Source organism: Anarhichas minor, unplaced genomic scaffold, assembly GCF_050575085.1.
Source record: "Anarhichas minor isolate MPS153535 unplaced genomic scaffold, ASM5057508v1 ptg000027l, whole genome shotgun sequence".
NCBI lineage: Eukaryota > Metazoa > Chordata > Actinopteri > Perciformes > Anarhichadidae > Anarhichas > Anarhichas minor.
Genome location: NW_027466473.1, coordinates 7,439,075 through 7,461,695, shown reverse-complemented (window position 1 = coordinate 7,461,695; position 22,621 = coordinate 7,439,075). Strand labels below are relative to the sequence as shown.

The 22,621-nt window shown below is 46.0% G+C and overlaps 1 protein-coding gene across 3 annotated transcripts in view; it reads left to right on the top strand.

The window, feature by feature from the left end:
- Positions 1-22,621, top strand: part of abr (ABR activator of RhoGEF and GTPase) — a 106,616-nt gene that overhangs the window by 66,989 nt on the left and 17,006 nt on the right. For all 3 annotated transcript variants that reach the window (XM_076101622.1, XM_076101624.1, XM_076101623.1), the window contains 3 exons: positions 1,836-1,910; positions 7,086-7,183; positions 7,271-7,402. In XM_076101622.1, the coding sequence (XP_075957737.1) occupies positions 1,836-1,910; positions 7,086-7,183; positions 7,271-7,402 (305 nt within the window). The remainder of the gene's footprint in view (positions 1-1,835; positions 1,911-7,085; positions 7,184-7,270; positions 7,403-22,621) is intronic.

Sequence of the window (22,621 nt, the reverse complement as noted above, 5' to 3'; positions counted from 1 at the left end):
TAACAGTAATTTAGATTATTATCACATCATGCATGCATACATATATTTTTCCCTCCTTATATGTACGGTGATGCAAAACGGTGTGCGTCCCCGCGTCACACTATCGCAGCCCAGTTCTGCTGATGGTGATGATTTGTAAAACGCCCTGTCAGCGCCTATCGACCGAACTCATTAAACCACAGACCTCCAGTTTAAAGCTTAAACCCTCCGTTCAGTTTAATGAAACCAATGTCACATGTGTGTGAACTAAGGGTTACGAGGCTGTGTTTAATAAAGCAACCATTCATTCATTCAGCTGACCTCAGTCAGCTGTGGGTCACACACACACACACACACCTATCACTTCAAGGCGGTTACACACTGACTCCACAATCAGAATTGTCAGAGGAATATTACATTTACAATAGTGTAATATTACAATAAAAACAGACCTTTATGTCTACAAGAAAGGTCGCCCCTGGCCCCGGCGGACTCGCTCTGCTGACCTGATTAACCCCTCACCTCTCTGCCATGTAACAGGTCTGTCATTTTGTTTGGGCTCCACATGACATCTTCCTTCTTCTCCCAGGGAGGTGATACCCCTGTGTGTTGGAACGTCATGTCCCAGACTTTGGAAACACTCCTCATTGTAAAGCAAATATAAACACACACCTCAGTGACACGTGAAGCAGGGAGCACAGTCGGGGTTTAAATGGAGGCCAGCTGGGGAAGGAATGCTTCTCGTAACTGCGACGATGGATGACGTTGCAGAGACCATTAAACACTCTTTTATTTGACTCTTTTACCCATATTGTTATCAATTATCACATAGTACCACAGTTTATGGCTCAAGTTTGATTGTAATTGGAAGAAAGGGATTTGAATTTGGCTCTAAAAGCAGCACATAGGCCACCTCGAAGCTGAACCTTTGAACCTTCTCCCTGTGAAACTCCCCTGTTGCTTATACAACACACACACACACACACACACAGCCGCCTACATCGCAGCTCCAAACAGTCCTGCCGCCCTCCATCGCAGTTTATTTACCAGGCTTCACAGGCCTCAACCAAAGCAAGAGGCCACCCAACAAACGTGCACCAAACCTCCCCATCCAGGCATCCAGCTCAGCTGTTATGGCAGAAGACTGCTTGTTGATGTGAGGCCTGATACCCGTCCGACGCAAAGGTTGTCATATGATAACAGAAGTTGGTGACTTGGTGTTCAAAGGGGTGAGAGCTGTTATTGGATGTTCATAATGATACGTTTGTGCACAGTTCAGACCACCCAACCTGAGATGAATGAAAAGCACACATTCCTCTCCCCGAGCAATCATATGTTGATTATGCGTTTTGGTTTTTTTTTTTACTTGCGAATGTTTCTTGACTTTGAAGGTCGGTGTCAAGTTGGATTCACCAAACTCTCTTGAGTGCAGAAACTTGTCTGTACATCTCTTGTTTCAGCCTCACGAACCCCACGTGTTTCGTAGGAGTTTGTTACATTTGATCATTAGCGGAGAGCACCATCCAAAATGTCCATATAAGGCTGCGTGTTCTGCTGCCTTTGTGGACGGGTTTCATCAACAGAAATGTTCAGAGGAGAAAAAAAGAGGTATTGGTGTACAGAAATAAAGGGGGAATGTTACACTGTCATGGCAACAGAGGCTGATGCAGGACAGCATCTGTTTCCTAACTGAACAGTATTTCTATGGTGGATGAGACTGTGATTGAAGTGATGCAGTCGTGGTCAGGGGGAAATTTCCCTTTTGTACACAAACTCTGATTCTGAATGACTTTATAGATGCAGCTTGTCGCCACATTGACACGAGGATCTCACTGCTCCGTGTGCTTGTTTTCCAGATGAGGAGACTCCTGGCCTGTACGGCTTTCTGCATGTGATCGTCCACTCCGCCAAAGGATTCCAGGAGTCAGCCAGTAAGTTGGCCAGAAACGGCATTTTTCCTTTTCCTTTTCTTTCTGCCTTTTTTTCACCACACTCGTGCAGACACTCACACATAGCTGCTGTGCAGATACGCGCCTGCCAGCGAAACGCATGGCCCAGTCCGTCATCGCAGTCTGCACATGCAGTTTCCGCCGTGCCACGGCCCAACGCCGAGACCGGCCAGATGGATGGATGGATGGATGGAGTATCGGAGCATAGATGATAGGAGAGGGAGAGAAAGAGAGAGACTCGGAGGAGAAGTGAGGGCCACAGTGGAATTGCTGCGGTTGTTTTCATCTCAGCAGACATCATAAAAACACTTGAGGCACATGAAAAGGAAGAGGGAGATAATTTTGAAACTGAACTGCTGGCAAAAATGATGCCTGTTGTCTCTGATATCGCATAACTCACACGTGTGTGTGTGTGTGTGTGTGTGTGTGTGTGTGTGTGTGTGTGTGTGTGTGTGTGTGTGTGTGTGTGTGTGTGTGTGTGTGTGTGTGTGTGTGTGTGTGTGTGTGTGTGTGTGTGTGTGTGTGTGTGTGTGTGTGTGTGTGTGTGTGTGTGTGTGAGAGAGATATCAGCCGAGTGTGATGTTGGCAGGACCATGCAGACGTGTCGGTAGGGGACAGCTGCTGTACTTTTTATGCCCCGTTGCACCGGATCAAATATCTGGAAAAGAGACGGAGATGAAGAAATGTGATTTCCTCTGTTGCCATGACAGCCTTTGGAATATGAAAGCTGGCCTGCTAGAATTTCCCGGGTAATGGATTGGAAAGCCTTCTCCTCTGAAAGCCCGTTTGATCCTCGATGAAGCTGAGGGGGTTTAAAATGAAGGAAAGTGCGTTTGTGTGTACGTGGAAGTCTGGTCGTTCCACCGATACAGTTTGATGTCAGCGTGTCCAGTGAGGCGTATAGAGGCAGAGTGGGGCATTAAAGGTAGAGGGGGGTAGGTGATGTGTCGCTGTTGCCACTGATGATTGGGGGGGGGGGGGGGGGTATATGCAGGGTTTACACATGTTAAGATCCTGGGATCACTCACACCACCCGCTTGTGCCAGGCGACGAAAACAAACGAACCCTCCACTTCAATCCGTCCAGCGAAAGGGTCGATTGATCGATGACATGAGGGAGGCAGTGAGACAGCATGGACGTCCCACAGTATTTAAAGAAATTATAATCCGACAGGTAAAAGAGCATAAGTGTAATTATTACGTGCAGCTAAAGCTTCAGAATCAACTGCATATATCCGTCGAGAGGAAAGGAGACAATGTTAGTGAGTCTAGTCACACTCGCCATAATGAATTGTAATTTATGCTTCAGTTCAGTTTACACAAAACACCGCTCTACGTCTCCCCCCGTTCTTCTATTCAGCTGTGCTCGAAACGTTGCTCTGCAATAGAGTCGCATGCCGCTGCACCCACAGTGCACCTGTGTTTTTAGGTTAGTAATTTGCTGTGTGGGTGCTTAAGTGTTTGTGTATTGGTGGGAGTGTACTGGCTGCAGCCACGATGCTGAAACAAGCAAGTTTACCCCGATCACCGCCACAGCTGTTCATCGGCAGTTAAACATTTAATGCAAAGTGTAAAGAGTTTATTGACCCAATTATCATGCAATTAATACATTTTATGAATACAAACTTTTTTTACTTTTACCCACTTACTGCATTTTAATTGTTCTGATAACTTACTCAATTGTCTCGTATTGCTTAATTAGTCACATCAGCATTGCGTCGTCTGGTTTGAAATAGTGATGAATTCTTTTGAGGTTGGTTCACTTATAAAGATCACACACCATATTTTGACAAATGTCTCGTCCTCAGTGTCCTAAAAACATTTCTCATTGAAAAGCCTGACTTATAATTGCATTGACTGTCACAGTTATGAGACAGTTGTGTCAGCAGCGCGCTGTTTTTACACCTTTCACAGACAGTGAAAGGTGTAAGAGTGATGTTTGTAATATCTTTTAAATATCCCCGTAGAGTCCTGCTTATGAAACCCATCAAGCGCTGGCATACATTTTCTCATATACAGATGTTTTAAAACGACTGTCCTCGCTGATGGGAGACATTGTCCTCAAAATGGAGAGTCTGCTGCCTCCGTAATCCCCTCCATTCCCACAAATTACTAAAATGACACCGTCTCCTCCAGATGTAGCATAATAATGGGATCAAATGTGCCTTTTAATGTTGTGTGTGTGTGTGTGTGTGTGTGTGTGTGTGTGTGTGTGTGTGTGTGTGTGTGTGTGTGTGTGTGTGTGTGTGTGTGTGTGTGTGTGTGTGTGTGTGTGTGTGTGTGTGTGTGTGTGTGTGTGTGTGTGTGTGGTTTCAGTTGTACTGCTGAAGTCTCCTTCCTTGTCTCTGTTTTTTAACGTTTCTCATTGTGTTAATCTCCCCTGCAAGCCATTCTGGACAAGAACTTTGAGGGGATTTGCTGCTCTTTTGCATGTGTGTGTGTGTACAGTGTGCGCTTTCTGTTGATGCATTTGGTGGTTATTATCATATCAGAATTTAAATGTGCAATGAATTGAAAAAGCGGTCAGTCAGTGGTTCAGATTGTGTAATCATGAACAATAGCCCCATTTTGTTCCTGTTTTGATTGAAAAATCACACAGGCATGTACCAGAATATCTTATCGGAGCTGTGTTATTAATGTCACAACGACCCCCCCCCTCCACCACCACCACCAGTGGGAAAGGGCTTGAAATTCAGCCCAGGGCAAAGTAGTCAAACTGGGTCACAGAAGGAAGGAGCTGGGAGTCGAGTATCTCCCAGAAACTCTGTTGTAGAATAAAAAAAAAAAATAAAAAAAAAAAAAAAACACAACAGTGGAAAACAAGTTGACTTTGTTCTCGATTTATTTTTAAGTATGCACGAGTGTCAACAAGTGACATCCATATTCCTCCACATGTATTCAGCAGCTGCTGGAACCCGTGCTCCATACGAGCAGTGTGCACAGATTACAAATTGATGTGCAACAAACTTGGAAAAATCACGAAGGCATTTGAAGCGATCGCAGCTCCAGTAATCTGCAGATAGTTTCTTGAGCTTCTCCAACAGCCCCCGAAGAGATTTAAACGTGATTCATATTTCATATATGTAACTAATAATGGAATATTAGCGCACTTGCTAACGGACCAACAAAGTTATATAACAGGGCTTTTTTGCGCTTGAATCAGAACCAACGTTTTCGTCACTCGCCACTGTTCCCATTAAAATGAAGTGTTCACATCTTCTCATGACTCTTGTGATTTTCTGCGTGCGATCAAATCCAGCCCGTTCATTGTTCGCCACGCTGTTATTAGTTTTTCTCCTTCTGGATTCTATGAAAAACAATTAGATTATTCCTCTCTGCTCCTCATTTCGTTCTCCTGAAGCCCTTGGAGCAGAGCACACGGGCACACAGCTGCTCTGGTGTCTGGGACTTGTAGCTGTGGAGACACTGACGAGTTTAACTGATTATCACTCGTCTCCTGATTCTGTGAACCCGCATTCTGACCCGGCATTCAACACCGCCCCAGGCAAAGATTAGCCTCCTGTATAAAAACACTCCCCGCACCACAAGGGCTGCAGTTAATTTGAGATGTAAGAGGATGGTATTCATTAACCCCTGCATTTGGGGGTCAGAGACCCCACGCTGACCAATTTATCCCCCCCTCACACTCTGAGCCTGGTGGTGACCTGCCAGGAAAATAAAAAAAAAACCTCTGGAGTCCGCCGAACTTCCCTCATACCACCGGCACTAATCTCTTCCTCATTGGGAGTAATGATGCCAGAGCCTTTCAGGATGCTGAGACAACAAACAGAGGAGGAATGAAACCAGATGGGATTCCTTCTCTCTGTATAGTCCTGTTAGTGATGGTTCTATACAGCTCACCCAGGCGGTGTGCTTGGTATCTCTCCATAACGTTAACCAAAGCACAGGTCAGGCTGTTGTTTAAGATGCTACAGTGTAAACATGTCCTCCATCGGTGTTTTATATGTATATGAGATTCAACCAGTGAAAGGTCGAGCAGGGCATCCATCCATCATGCTGTCAGACGGGGGCCAACCCGAGGGACCGGGTCGTACTATTGACACTTAACAGACAGCCGGCAGCGAGGTCTGCAGGAACCGCTGCAGCAGCATTTAAAGAAACACATTAACGGACTTAATTGCTCCGTGTTAGAATTGAGCGCGAGCCGATCCCGAGGGATTGGGGGGGGGGGGGAGGCTGCAGTATGAGGATGTAGCGGAAGAGTGTGTACACGGGCAGGAGATTGATGCCTGTCAACATATCGATGATTTAAAGGGCTTTTTCTCTCTGGTGGAGCGAAACCTTTTCAGTGCACATTCATTAATCTGATACCAGAATTAGATACTCGACTACTTTCATGGTGAGAGCCTTCTTGGGAAGTTTTGCTTTAACACATTTCTACTTGTGGATGACACTTTTGAAAGAGGAATTGCATCTTGTTTGTGGTTATATTTTTGCCTGAGATGATTTTGACTGCTGCTGTCTTCTGATGCTGATGCGTATGCTACAAAGTGATGCCTTTAGCGCTGCAAATATCCATGCTGCTTTTGGCAGCAGCTGAAGTTCTTTGATTCGATGGGATGTGCCGTTCTGTAGATGGTGGATTTACAAGATGGATGAGTGTCGAGCTGAAACGGAAGAACCGATTAGTTTGAAAAGTAATCAATTAAGACCTCGCCGTGGTCTCTGGAAGCTATTTTAGGGGTATTTGCTGACATTTTTGTTGAACAAACAATGGATTACTTAATCGAGAAACTAATTGGTAGACTATACGATATCTTTATCTATTGCACAATATTAATACATGGCTTAAGTGTCGAGAAACGAATTAACGGAGATACTTTTGGCCTGTAATTACGCTCGCCTTTAATGAAAATACATTGTATCCATACAGTGACGTCATTGACCATTAAGTCAGTTTTAATGGCTGTAATAACTCTTTAATAGCAGCATTTCTACTGCCAGATGATGACAATGGGATTAACAGACTTGTCCTTTGACTCCACAGCGTTACACGTTGCATCTGTTTCCGAGACACAGATATCACGACAGATATCATAAAAGTACACCCGTGTCATATCGCAGTGACATAGAAGCAGTCCAGAAATGTTCATCCAGTGTTTTTCAGTGTCCTTGATGGATCTGTGTTCCCTCCTAGATCTCTACTGCACCCTGGAAGTGGACTCGTATGGGTACTTTGTCAGCAAGGCCAAGACCCGAGTCTTCAGAGACACCACAGAGCCACATTGGAACGAAGTCAGTCACCCTCCTTTTACCAGAGCATCGCCGCGTGTTTTCTTTTGTTGCAAATATGTTATTCTCCTTTTCTGTGTGGTTGAGCAGGAGTTCGAGATCGAGCTGGAGGGCTCCCAGTACCTGCGGATCCTTTGCTACGAGAACTGTTACGACAAGAGCATGCTCAACAAGGACGACAACGAGATCGTGGACAAGATCATGGGCAAAGGGCAAGTCCAGGTAAGAGGCCCTCACAGAAACGACCAATAGACAAAGAGAGACGTCCCTGTCCTGTTGGGGGACGTTTCCCAGCATGTGACTCATTGTAATTTGCCGTCTAGCCTTGACGCACACTGGAGCGGTTTTGTCCTGGTGGCCTCTAATGATGCTGGTTGGATTATTAGTCTGAACGCCAGTTTATACAAGGGGGGTTTCCCCCGTCTTGTTGTGCGAAACGGTGCTGTAAAAAAATCTCCCTCGGTCTTGTTAAGTGGATCCTGCCTACACAGTGGAATCTGTGGTTTCTCTGGAGTAAGGCAAAGCGCTGCTCTCATGCGCCGTTGTTTTAAGTTTTGCAGAAGCAGAGGAGTCACGTTTCCATTTTTCCAGAACTTGTTTGGAAAGAAAATCTGTTTGGTCAAGGGAAGCTTGACTCCTGTCATTTCCCCCCCCCGCAGTTCAGTTCCAATTGCTGCCGCTGCAGTTTCCCTCCTCTGCAATCGGCAGAGCCCCGCTTCGTGAATTCAGGTCAGCTGTGAGGGGTCTCAGTCGCTCTCATCGTCGCTTAGTGTCCTCATGTTTTTGCTCAAGTGGTGCCGGTGCCAGAGGTGAACTTGAAGCAGGTTATTTCTGAACCCTCCAAACTCGACAGAAGTTATAAATCTGCTCAAACTTTTCAAGATTTGTTTGTTGCTGCACGTAGAATAACATTTGTAGTCGCAGGTAAAAGCAGCATCAGTGACAGGTTGCAGTTCCACCGGGAATACAAATCTCCTGTCTGACACAGAGAGGAAAGTGGGGCAGACATGAATCATTCACGATCGCGTTGCATTTTAAAGCAAAGGACGCGACTCAGAAAATATCTCATAAATCGTATGATCTTTGGTGGGTTTGTTGTTTCTCCTCAGACCGAGGGAGTTTAAAAAAAAAAACAGCCACAACATATTTGTTGTAGCTGTTTCCTGTTTGGCACCACCACTTCTCATGCTTTTCTCATTCAGTCGGATGATTTGTGTTGTCTTTGATTTTCCTCTGAAGAGCAAATGGGCCCCACACAAGCAAATCTATCAGATCCACATGCATCTGAACGTGGCATTGGATTTATTCTTTTTATGAACTTGGATGTTACTAGAATAATGAATAGAGTGAACTACTGTATGGAGATGATGCGTGTCTATGAATGGCTACCAGTCAGTCTTTGCTGAGTGTAGTGTGGTTAAAAAAATACAGTGAAACCCGGCCTTGCCTGTGTAATTGGGTCAGGAGTCGACTCCAATAAACGATTGTCTGACCTATGACAGGATTAAAAAAGTAATTGTGCACATGCATGTATGTGTGCACATTTTTTTCTTTGCCTGTGTGTAAAGTAATTGGCAGAAAAAGGACTTCATCACTATGAAATGTTGAGTTAGTTAACAGATTCTGCCTCAAATCTTTAAAGTGGAATCATACGGAATCACTAATATACTATTTGATTCCCTTTCCTCTGTTAAAGTGGTCCATCCCATCTCTCCACATAAGGTACAGCGGTTCATCAGTGGTTCAGCGTTGTATCTTATATGACAGTAAAAGCCACCCTTCCTGGTACGACTGCCAGTCAGAGAGACAAACGCTGCTGCTGCTGGGAACATCCACTTCCAGCCAACAACAGCCAAAGAACACAAATAAATACACCACATGTCCTCTGGCTCGCTGTGTGGAGAGGAAAATAGAGATGGGGGATAGAAATAGAGAGAGAGAGAGAATGGCATGTTCTATCCCAGAGTCTGAGAGGGTGGGAATGTTGTGTGAGTGTGCACTATAGTGGGGTTGTGTACTGTAGAGAAAGAAGTGGACCTTTTTATAGATGAACTGTCTCCACTGATTGTATCAGCTGTGTGAAGGTGCAACAATTAGCATTAACTGTCTCGTGCCATGTGGTTACGGCAGCCAGGCAACCGGAGTATTGTACAGAGGGCCATCGGTCTGCTCCACAGTCCAGAGCGCACACCCAGAGAGACTTTCACTTGGACCCGAGCTGTTTGCTTTCCTGGTGAAGCCGAGTTTAGAAGGAGCCTTCAGTGTTTTGCTTTCCTCTCTGGAGACCCTCTGATTTATTTAACAAGCTTGTGGAATACTGACGGACCGTGAATACTGACAGACCGTAAAAGGGCATATTGGGCTGGAAGTTTCCTTTCTTTTCTTTTTTCCGCTGCTGTTACTCCACTTTGATACTTTGTCACTCTGTCATCAGAGGATGTTATGTTTCGGGCCAGAGGTTTTATTTCGATAGCGACAATTAGACCTTTTTTTGATCCTGTGTTCTCTGTTCAGGACTGAGCACATTCACACATTCACACACACACACAGCGAAGAGAAAGCCGTGTTATCATGTTAGCTAGATTGAGTTGCTTGTTCGCATGGGAAAAAAAAACACCATTTATTTCCAGCCCTTCACCCAACAGACGTCCCCCCCCCCAGCTGATAACCTCTGACCTCCAAAGCCACGTTGCTAATCCTCCATTAAATGGCAACAACGTCGGGTTTTCTCTGCCCCTGTGTCTCAAACTGACAACACAAATGGATTCTGGAATATCTCCGAGCAGGCTATTTGCCAAATTGATTAGTATCAGCTCCCAGAAGTTGCCAGTTTAAGAGAAGCGCTTCCTCCGGTGTGTTATTTCTTTGGCCTGTTGCCACTGATGTTTTTTGCTCTGTTAGCCGTTGACGAACAGTGTGACTTCAGTTACAATCGGAGACTTTGATTACATTATTTCTGATTTCATTGCCAGCGTGAGGCTCCATAAACCTCTGGCTGCCGGGGTTTTGTTCAGTCAATCTTTAAAGTAACACAAAAGTGATCTGACTTGAACTGGTTTACGGGTGGAAAGTGCAGACGACCTCCCGGTCTGCCTCGTGTGCCGCTTCTCCCGGGCGACCCTCATGTGTCGGCTGTAGCTTGCGATACTCGTCTTCAGAGTACCAGTTATGTAACTGTTTAGGTTAACCGCCCCAGTGCTTTGTGTGGCAGGAACGCGTCGTATCACCCAGCGGCAGCCATCCTTTCATCTGATAATTCGGCCCTCGTGCGGCCCCGTCCCACAATCCCCTGGGTTCACCTCTTTAGGCTTTTATCACTTGTCTTATCAGGGTCTGAGAGTGTTGTCTTTCATGTTTTTAGAGTTTTCTTCAGTCTCAAAGCGGTCCAGTGATAGGGGTCTGAACATGCATGGGTGCACTGCAAACGGGACTTGCTAATAGCTAACACAGCACACTTTTGATGGTGCCAATTTGCCACAGGCGCTCAGCTCACGTTGTATCTCGCAGCTAACAAACTGACTCCATAGCAACACGACACTTCCTATTTACATCCCCCACAAGCTCCTAAATTCAGCGCATGATTATCCACCAAATCAAAGTAAGATTCAAAAGATAACTGTGGGGGCTGTTGGGGGAGCGCAGAGTCTTATAGAAACCAGCACATTGCTGGTAACCACATTGTTGTGAGTCCATCACTTAAGAGATCAGGGCCAACACCACATGGTGCTGCACTGAAGGTCCTCCTCACAGCGTACCTCACACTGTGTGTCTACAGAGGAACGGCACGTTCTCCGCAGAGTCCCGTCCTTAACGCTGCTCGTTGCTGCAGCAGCATCCGATGATCCTATTATTCCTCGTGAGTCATGTAACATCTCCAGTGATGTCCCCAGCAAAGGGACTCCACCTCTTGACCCCCCCCCCCCCCCTCCTTCCCCTTCTCCTCCCATCACTCGTGCACCCTCCTCTGCGCGAGGCTGGGGTTTGTTTTTATTTTATGTTCTGCCGGTGAGCGCATGTCAACCCCTCCCTCCATCCATCGCAGCACTGTTCCAAGGCCTTGGTATGCAGTAACCGGATAGTTTTGTCCGACTTCCCGGAGATAATGCAAGCCAGAGAAGTTGGGCAGAAGGGAAAGGGGCGATTCGTTGTTCCCGGCAGCTCTTAGCTCCCTCACCGAAGCTCGAGGAGCTGGACAGGGGGTCCACGCATTAGCCGGGAGTTACTGTAAAAGTACGGGTGCAGGGGGGTTGTAAAGTTTGAGGGCGAGCCTCTAGCTGCACTCTCACTCCCACTTAAGAGTCGGAGCACTTTCCTCCACTATGAGGCATTAGATGCAAAGTTTGACATTTACATGCTACGTGACGGGTTTATCGGCGAACGCGCCGTTGTTCGGGCTAATAGCAGGCCGGCCATCTAGAGAATTAGCGGTGAAGCTTGTGGACCAGTGGCACTCAGCCAGTGCAGAAAGTGCCGGCCTCAAACTCTGATCTAATCTCTCAGCACTCGATCAAACATCAGGCCAACATCAGGCTGCCATGAGGATGGAATAAAGCCTGGTGGGTGCGTTTAGTAATCTGTATAAACAGTGAAGAAAGTTCCATGAGAAAAGCAGTACAAGTATTTGTAAGCGGATGGGGGAAAGTGGCAGTTCAAAATTAACATATTTTGGATTCTTTGTTTTATAGTCAACTAAATAAAACTATAGCAGTGCAGCACAGAATTTACACTTAATGGGTACAAAATTAATATTTTCTTTCTTCTGCTTTTCATGGAAACTTCCCAGGACTCCTCTCTGACTGATTTATTTTTTTGTTGTTCTTTGTATTTTCTGTTGAAAATGTCTTGCCTCTGGGGCATGCAGGATGGTGGTATTTCATGTGGTATTTGTTTTGAACATGGAGGTGTGTGTGTGTGTGTGTGTGTGTGTGTGTGTGTGTGTGTGTCCACATCTCCAGACATCTTTGTTTTGATAAATGTCATCCCAGGGCTGCTTCTAACAAGACTTCTGAGACACGAGGCCTGGTCCGTGTACTCTTCCTGACTCTTGACCGAACAAATGCATTTTACCGTCAAAGCAAACAAGTATGTGTTGGTGACGTGAAAGAGCTCAACTCCTTTAGTGACAAACATGTCACAGCAAGATGAAAAAAGAAAAACAAACAGGAAAGGGAAAACTACTTTTTTTCCCCCCCAACAGTGGGAATATTTTCCCTCGGCTGTACAAAGAGCTTCTGTGTGGCGAGAGGGCAAGATGGGAAATGCATGAGCGGTGAAAGGATTTTATATTTTCCATGGCAACCTGCTCCTGTTTCGTGCACTTCTCAGTTACGCTTTTCATACGGAAAAATAGCTGCATGCTTTCTATTTTTTATTATTTTATTGTGCCCTCTGCTCTTACTCTTGTGTGTGTGTGTGTGTGTGTGTGTGTGTGTGTGTGTGTGTGTGTGTGTGTGTGTGTGTGTGTGTGTGTGTGTGTGTGTGTGTGTGTGTGTGTGTGTGTGTGTGTGTGTGTGTGTGTGTGTTCATTTATATTAATATAAATGATGTCAAATAGAAGGTGTCATTTATTTTGATTCTGCGCCCCCCGTCTTTTAGGGCTGTGATCTGTCATGTTTCCATCCTACACATACACATACACACACATAAAACCACATAGCTGTCAACAACATTAACAGATGGGGCTCTGCTGTATGTTTTCAGTTCCCCCTGGGGACAAACCAGACACGCATACACACACACACACAAATGGGTGATGGGCTAATACATTTTAAATGATATCAATAAATTCAGTCTGCTACGTTACCTGGTGTTTATTCGCTTGTGCCTCCTTTGTCTGGCTAGGTGTGTGTGTGTGTGTGTGTTGATGTGGGGGTTGTCGGTGGATTCGTGTGTGTATTTGTTCTTGCTTTTCCTCATAAACTCACTTATTTCATGCTTTGTGTTCCCTATCGGGTTTTTTTTCACTGTATTTTTTTTTTTAATGAGGCTCATCCCTCATAGTCTCTGTTCTTCAGCATATGGTGCTTTTTTATTGATGAGTCCCAATTAAGCCGACTTCCTCATCAGACGATCCTTGATCAGTGGAGCTGATGGCAGTGTTTTGATGGATTTCTAGTCTTTTCCCTGTCATCTTCCCACAAAGCAGCTCCTCCGTCACATCCCTCACTTAGACGCCCTTTGTTCCCACTTGAAACATCCACTCTCCGCCGCTTGGGATGTGCATGCCCTAAATAACTACACGCACCGCTGAAAGCATTCTTAGATCGTGCAAACACGCAGATACCCACTGTTTTTCTCTTTGCGGGTGGAATAGGAAAAGCCCCTGACCCGCCGAGTCTAGTTGATGTGCGAGCGCGTAGACAAAACAGACACATTTGTTCAACATTTGTCATCCAGCTCGATGCTTTTGTCGGGTTTTTCTTGTCGGTCAAATCTTCCCGGCTGGTAGGAAAAGTCAAGAATGAGGAATGTATTGTTATGATGCCATCTTCTTCTAGAAAATACCGTAAGGAGGACAGCGGCAAAACCAAATGTTGGCTTGTTGGACTGTCCTGGCCTTACAGTCTGATGAAGGCCGACATGTGCTTGAGCATCAGAGGAATGATGGTAATCATGTAGACTGTAGAGCAAGTAGCCTAAATGCATTTGTATTGTGAGCAAGAGTTGGCTGCACTTTGACCCGCAGTTCTTCTTTCGCTCCGTGTGGTCATCACTGAAATCACTGAGTGAGATCCATTCCAGTCCAATCCAGTCAAAACAAGGGTTGTACAGTATGTTGTTGATATCTACCAGAATCAAATGGCTTTGACCAATACATATATCACATACTGTACGTTAATCATACAGCACGCATTTTACACAAAGAGCAGATGAGGCGGATGGGAATCCATTTGGCAGGTAGTGAGTCACAAACCAAAGTGTTGGACAACAAAGTCATCAAACTGGATCTTGAGGGAGCCACGAATTTCATGACAATTCACCCAATAGTTGTTGAGACATTCATGGAAAGCCAAACTAACACAAGTGGTGAAGTCAGAGTGTCGCCAAAGTCCTTCATCCACAGGAAACCATGACTGTGCAAGATTTCACGGCAACCCCATCCGTTGTTGAGATATTTCAGTCTGTGGAGGACCGACCGACTGACCCACATTGCCATCCATCAAGCCACACTGCTAACATGGCTCCAAAAAACATTCTAGCTTTGACAGTGAAATTCAGATTCTGAATGTAACCAGTTATGAGGAAAAGGATGCCAGGAGTGGTTTGAATCTCTGCCGCTGCTGTACAAGTCGGAGGCGTTGGACAGACTTTTGATTCAGCCGAGTATAAAGAGTGAACTGTGAACCGCGTAGGAAGAGCAAAGCAAGAGGAAATTTAAAGGCTAAAAGATCTCTGTTAGACCTCCTTCGCATCTCTCCGTCTCCTTTTCCCTCGATACACCACCTATCCCTCCACGTCTCAAGCAGAAAATACAAACACACTGCTCTCCAGTGGACCTCGGAGATGTCGAAGGCAAGCCGGCTTTGTAATCGGTCTTCATTATAACATTACATAACGTTTCAGGGAAGTGTAAAAGATTGACAACAGATGTAGGATTTCCTACCACGAACATCCACCAATGCGCAGCGCACGTTGAGAGCTGAGCGCTTAGCGAGGCACAGAAGAGGAAGAGATGGAGGAGGAGAATAGCAGCGAGAGCCCCAGATGGTGGCCAATTATGTGATGTTGAGAGTTAAGGGGAGAACAAAGGAGCTCATCACAGCCCGAGAAATTAAATGCTCTCCAGAGAGACACCGCGGATCTCTCCACGCATTCACGACCGCCCTTTTGTCTCGTGGAGGAGTCGGGGGTTCAGAAATAATTGGAAACAGTCTAAGAGAGGGGGGAGGGTCAGATAATACAAAGAGTTGACACATTTGAACATGAGGGTCGTCAACGTCCACGCTCAGATAAAAACAAAAACCGTGAGAGGTGATGAGAGCCTCTCGTTCCAGCCGTAAGCGCTCGAGTTTTCCGTTTTCACCGATCAGTATCAGTTAACCCGGCTGTTACTAACAGCGTCTCTCTCTTTTTGTTTCAGCTGCTCAGTAGCTTTGAAACCTTGAGGAGAATAATGCGGAGGCTCTGCAGTTTGAGACGGGAGCACGGCCGTTAATAATGACGAGTAGGCCTCTCGTTAACACCCCGAAACCGCTCACTGTCTCTGTGAGCGTGCTGTGTTCAAAACATTCCGCTCTCATCCAGTTTTCTTTGCTGGAGACTGCTGCTAGCAGACCAACAAATGGTGACAGAATATATTCTTTTAAACCCTGTGTTCCCTCTTTGGTGGTCTCTCTCTCTCTTTTCATATTTTGGCAAATTCCAAATGTAATCCAGTTGATTTTTCCGCCCTCAGTGCAGTCATCTTTTCTTCTAATTCACATATGAACGTCACATTCACACGTTCCCCTGGCTGCTCTCAAGCTGTGGATTTCTAGACAGCAGATGACATTGGGGAAAGAGATTCACCTCGTCCCTCTCTCTTCACGGTCCCAGTCGGACTCTCTGAGGGGCAAAGCTCATTTCATGCTCGGCTCTGCCTGCCAGCACACTGAGAGGCTCGACTCATGGATTGACTCGGGTCTGTGAAATCCCCGGGTGGTCAATGGACGGGTGTCCTGTGTGTGGAGGTCTTCCTCCAGATGTGTTCCTTTGTTTCTGCCCTGTCCTCTTCGGTCTATTACCAGGGTTTATGTATTGTTTAAGGCTGTTTTTTTAAGTCTTTATGGTATGAAATTCATAGAACACATCATATAAAGTAGTATCAGAACATGTAAATTGAAAGTATAATTTATACTTGGCCTCCCAACAAAAATAGATAGCCAACAAGCGCTTAGCTTAGCATAAAGACTGGAAACGGGGGGGGGGGAAACGGCTAGCCTGGCTCTGTCCAAAGGTAACTAACTCTGCCTACCAGCAACTTTAAAGCTTGTTAATTAACTCATTATATCTTGTTTGTTTAATTCGCACTAGTGTGTAAGTGTGTGTTTTATAGCAATGTGACCACTATGAGAGTGGAATCGATTTTCTCATCTCAGTCTCTGCAGGAAAGCGAACACACTGTCCTCCTCTGTCCTTGGTTGACTGGTTGCACAGCTCTACACAGACCCCCCCCCCCCTCAGTGTCTCTCCTATTTCATCTCCCTGACAGAACCAAGTCTCTGACCACCAGATGCGACTCTGTCTTCTTCAATCCCCGAACACTTTCTCCCTCTCTGCATCCCTTTTCCTCTTGTCGTTGGCAGGCTTCTGGCCCATATTAAAGTCAATGGGCCTCAGCAACACACTGTGTCCCAGCACGGAGAGCCCGTTGTGGCTTTCAAGTGGCCAGTCGGGGGGGAGGGGGGGAGCTGCTCCTCCAGCAGTAAGATGTGATGGATGTCCATCTGCAGCTGACGTTAGCTCCGGGCTGCTTTTCTTTTTGAGCTCCGGGGAAGCTGGTGATCGGGTTTCGACGGTTACGAAGCTGTAGCGTTTACTCGAATGCCACTTTGTTAAAATGCTCTCCTCGCCGGGTTTTGTTTAAACATGATGATTGTGCAGGAACGTTGATGCTTTCCACATGGCCTCAGCTGGGGTCTGAGATTGAGCAAGTATTTGCCCAGCGTGGTCCTGCACCTCATTATGCAGGACGGTGGATCCGCTGTGGGGCCAGTTTGAGGTTTGACTTCTTCAAGGAATTGGAGGTATGGTGGGGAGGACAGTGGTCGGACTCGGCACCAGGGATGGGTGGAAGTACAATTATTGGCAGTGTGCTTTTTGTTCCATGCTGAATCGTGGCTTCAATCCAGAGTGCGTAAACACAACTGTAGCATAAAGCATGATCAGTGTCAGCCAAAAATGTCTACTCACTATTATTTTGACTGATATTGTGGTAGGTTTTGCGATATTGGAGGGAATGGTCATTTTTACATCATTACAAAACATACTGAAATGATTATGGTGTGAGTTTTTCTGGAATGAAGACATCTCATCACTGCACAACGATGTTACATTTTAAATGACATTTTGACACGTTTCGCCTCCTTTCGATTTGAAAATTAATTTCAATTAATCGTCGAGTAACGTCTGTAAAGCTCCGTATTTTGGTCAAACACTCGATCTCCCTGTTCACCACACTTCCCCACTGCCTCCCGTCTGCTGTGTCGCGTTTCACCGTAAACGTTTTCCCAGAAGCGTCTCGCAGGATTCTGCAGTATAGTGTGTCAGAGGGATTACTGACATCCTGGTTTTTCCCGTTCTTTGCGGGAACGACATTTTGTATCAGCAGAAGTGGTGAGAAAAACCACGATTGGTTTGACCATCATGGTCGCGAGAGCTTTTGATTCACGTTTCCATTTGATTTGCTCGTTGAGATCCCTGTAGGAAAATTCCAATAATTTTTGAAAGATGAGCTTCGCCCCTGCTGTCTGCCGAGAGCTCTGAGTGCGCATGTGCGTCCGCGCGCTCATTCCTCGTGTGCTCCTTGTCCTCGAGCCCCTCAGTCTTTGTAGAAGTACCTATATATCTGTGTGTGCCTGGCCCTCAAATCCCCAGTAACTCTCTCACTCGTGAAGGACGGTGCTCCTGCTTGTTGCAAATATCATTTCTTTGATGAAGATGAGAGTTTATTAGGCTGTTTGGTTTCGTGTTTAGCTTGTGTTTGCTCCACACCATATGCAGATGAAACAGCAGCTGACTCTTAATCAGTAGCTTGAGGTACTGCAGCTGTTATTCTCGGGTTTCTGCGTTCAGCCTTTGCATGTCGGAGTGTTGCAGAGGCATCTGCTCGGCTCCTGTAGAGATCTAACCGTGTTCACTGGTGAGTCAAGAGAGAAAGCCCCCAGCCACAAACACGCACCATGAATCTGCCCGTTAGACAGAGAGGGGGGGGGTGGACATGAAAACTGCTGGCTGAGGGAGATACATTTCCAGTGTTCTTCCCAGGCCTTTAGGAAGATTTAAAAGGAATGCAAGGTCCTTGAAACAGTGCTGTTCCCCTGTTTTAGCCTTATTGAGGCTGTGACCTTTAACCTTAACGTAAGCATGAGCTCAGTATAGTGGCTGAGATATGAGGTCCAGATTGTCTAAGCATAACGGTACAGTGGACAGATGCAAATAAAGAGCAACATCCAGTAAGTGCATGACAGCTGAGAGGTGAGATTTAAAGGGTGTTGGCTCAATGTTTTTTCACGCTAAAATGATTACTGGTTGTATACTCCTCTTAACTGGTTAAAAATAACTTTACATATAAATACTATATGGATTGTTGGCTGTTTATCTCTTCTCTTGAGGTGTTTGGCTCACTAGTTTCAGGTCAGTGCTCAAACCTGCGTGCTTTCCGGTTTGTTTTCCCTCTCTTCACATTCTCTTTCCATATTCCGTCCACTCCACTTCTCAGAGCGGCACAGGGCCTCTCCAGGTTTAATGTGAATGCAGTCGGCAGTGTAAACGCTGAGATGACTTCAGACTGATCCATAAGGGTGTTTAGCTCCATGTACACAATGCACACAATGCAATCTGCAGAATCACATTTTCATAACTTCGGTTATTGCGGCAGGCTTTGAGCTGTTGTTGAGTCCGTGACTTCCCATGACATTATGCCGCTCTCATGGCAGGGCCGTGAGCAGTGCCAGGCGCTTGATCCTGCTTTATGACTTCCTGTCCCAGGGCGAGGGAGGGAGGCTGCCCATTTCCTGTTCGGACTGTGCAGCCCGCGTGAACTCTGGGCCGGCGTACTAATCACACCCTCATCTAATTTGTTTTTATTTTTATCAGCAAGTATCGGAAACCCCTCCCGCTCTCCAAGGTCCAAAACCGAGGCTTTATTAGGTTTCGTGGTATTACTGTTTTTTTACAGTCTGCATTTGTCGCTGATAATGCAGTGCTTTTCTAGCTCTGCTTTGATAATGTGCAGCTGACAGCCCCGGCCACCCTGACAGGTGTTTAACCTTCACTAACTAAACATCCCTCGCTTGGCAGATATACACACACTGTAATGAGTTAAACTGATGGAAACATACGAGGTGGAGGTGGAAATGGTTACGAGGTGGATTCTTCGTTATTGTTGAACCCTTTCGCTGCCTGCGATAACAAAGCTCTTCTTACCGCCTTCTTGAATTCTGACCTTACTGGCCCCCTCTCGCCCCCACAAACAAGCCTAATGATGATGTAATTGTTTTCATGTGGAGGAACCGTTTCTGAAGTCCCCCCCCCCCCCCCCCCAGACTCCCTGCAAGGATGTTTTGAAGTTGTCAGCTGTGTAGAAGATGAGGTCACCAGTGCGGTTAGCTCGTCGTGTTTACGGCTTCGCCAAATCCAGCTGTTCTGCAGCAGAGCAGACCGACGCCTCGCGTGACGTGTCGGGGATCAAATCACTGCAACTCTATCTTCTGCCTTGTTCACACATTAAAGACATGTTAAACCTCTACGGAGAGGAACGGGGATGAAATGCAGATCCACTGAAATGTACCAGTTTAAGTAACCTTGTGGAAAAACACAGTCCTCTCAGATGACTAGTGCTCTCTGTGCATTGCTTTGCTTCAAGCGGCATGTTGCGTAACCAGCTTGTCGTGCAGAAATCATCTGAGCAATGTTTTGTTTTTTTGTTTTCTTTCCCCTGTGAAACGACCTTGGCAGAATCATAGAATGCGTCGATCCGGCGGGGGTGTTGTACCTGTTCCCTGTGCTGGTCCTGCTTTCAAAGAGCTGAGTGGGTGTTGACGAGGGAGGGCACCTCAGAAGAGTCTGTTTCACAGAGTCACAAACTGTATGAATTATGTAATGCGTATTGTATAATAGCCGGGAGAACGATGTGTACTGTAAACGTGTGTGTTGCGGGAGCTGCGGAGGAGTTGTTTGGGTTGACTGCGTCTCTCCCGGCTTGTATCTTCTCCTCTCCCTCCAGTACAACCTGCCAGCGTGAAGGAGGGCAGGTCAGCTCTGGTCAGACGCAAGTCACTGACACTGGCTGCTCGGCATCGCCCGTTAGTGGAAAAACACTCTTGTTTGGTCCGTAAGCCGTCTTCTTTATCTGTGAGTTGGAGGAAGAAAGATGGAGGTTTAAAGTAGAAGAGACGGAGTGACGGAGAGTAGTGAGATAATCAGAGAGAAAGTGTTTAACCACAGCTTCCTCCTGAACCCTGAGGCCGCCCCGCTAACACTGTTGGCACAGAGACGGGTCACCATAACAACCCAATCGTCAGCAGCTGAGGCAGGTAGAGTCTCTGATTGATTAACTCATTGATTTTCCTCTTTCAAGTTGATGGCTTCTTCACCTGCTAATGAGGTTTGACCCTGTACTGATTTATTTATTTTTTTACTCATGCAATAAAGAGTGTGGGGGGGGGGGCTGTGAATTAGTTAGTTAAAAGAACAGCTGACACAGTTTTGTTACAAAACGAATTTCTTCGATGATGGGGATTCATGTCCCTCGTTAATGTTGACACAACGCACCAGCTCGGTCCCGTTCATTTTTATTTTTATTTCAAAAACTGCTCTAATCAAAGGAATAGTTTGGATGCTTTCATTTCTGTACGCTGAATATAAAGCTACAGCCAGTTAGCTTAGCATTAGCGTCAAATGGAGGGGTGGCAGTTGCTCAGTCAAAGTCCCTACATTTACATACACTGCACTGACTGGACTACTATTCACTTCTAAAGTGGAGTTTGTGGGGGTTATGTGCTGCACTATTTGAAAGAAAAAAAAGTCAAAATCATGAACACTCTTCCAAAAACTGGAAAGAATTTATTTGGTTTTAACTCAGAAGTCTGTGGCAGTTTAAATTGGGTTCACTTGTGTGAAACACTGTCTCTTGGGCCTCCTTCCCTAACATTTAGACAGTTCTACTCAAAATCGTTTTTTCCTCGGGGCTTTTTACTGTAACCCCCAGTTGCGTAACACCTTCCCATCTCACCTCATGTCATCGGAGATCATCCCATCACCTCATCCTTCTCCCTGCTCGTGTACTCGTCAAGGTGACTGCGTCCAGTCAGCCGTGGGTTTACACGTTTAAGAGTGAATAATTCAAGCAGGTCAGCAGCAGCAGCGGCTCTTCATCACTGGAACTGGGCCACGCTGTTTGGATGTAACACAGCCCAGTCAAGCAGAGGGCACAACACGGTCACCACCGCTACAGCATAATGGGATCACATCCACAATGTGCTCAAAGGGCTCGATGGTTGTAGGAGGAAGTCACACTTGACTCCAGTCGGCATCACAAATAGTTGCTGAGACAGAGAAGTACGGGTCACCCTGAGACTTATGTCTGACCTTTGACCTGTTTACACAGATAAATAGTCCGTGCAGACAAATGAACTAATGCAAAGCAAAATACAACACGTGGGCACAGCAGTGATGGCTAAACCAGCTGTGGAACAGACACTCTCATTTCTGGATGTTATGGTAACTTTAGAAGAAGAAAGAATTCCCAAAAGTTATTTCTCACACTTTTAAACAAAATGCAAATTTGCCTCGTGCAGCTTTATTGTGAGCCATGGGTGTTTATTTAAAGCAAACTCAAGCTTCAGATTGTGTGCTATAATATTTGCCCGGGATGGGGGGGGGGATCAGTTTTAATTAAAGAAAGAGCACTGTGTTGTTTAGCTGTAATAAGCTCCACTGAGGAGGATCCGGTGAACAAATACACTTTAATCCGAGGAGCGACACATTTTAATCTTGTTGGCACGCGTGCAGATCATCAGCTGCGTTGATCCTCGCTGTGCCAACACAGCCGAGTAAATGATGATTGCATCGTAATGAGGAATTATGACAATGGAAGTAAGAATAAATCAATATTGGGCCGATTAACGTGGCATTTAACAATTACAACCAATTAGGAGGAAGAAGAAGGAGGAAGTCAAAATGTGAAGAGCAGCATGTATGCGGAGTGTGACCTCATTGTTTGAACGGAGGTTTGTCGTGCAGATCCTGCAGCGTTGCTGCTTCACCGTTTGCTCTTGCATCACTCTGCTCCTCTGCCTCTTTTTCTGCTTTTGTCTCCTCTCGCTCACTTTCTCTCTCTGTCCTCACCTGTGTCCAAATGTACTGATCAAAGCCCAAAATATTCATTTTTTTCTACTCTCTTCATACCCTGAATGCTTTGTTTTTCCACCCACTCGTCTTCTCATCACAACCACACACCCAACAACACGCAACCGACTGCCGCTACATGCAAATGGAAGCTTCCCTTTTCCTTCCTCATCCTCGCTCTCCATCACCACTTTTGTTCCATCATGCTTAATAAGTGATGGAGTGGTTAATCTGAGGGGAGTGCCCCCCCAAACAGCTCAGATGAAAGGAAGCAGGAATGATCTGCAGAGCACCCTAAGGCTGTGATTTCCCACCCTGCCAAACCCCCTCCCGCCTCTTCACTCACATTTTAGCACACCCACTGTACCCTGAAGGACCCTCCCTCGAAAGCCC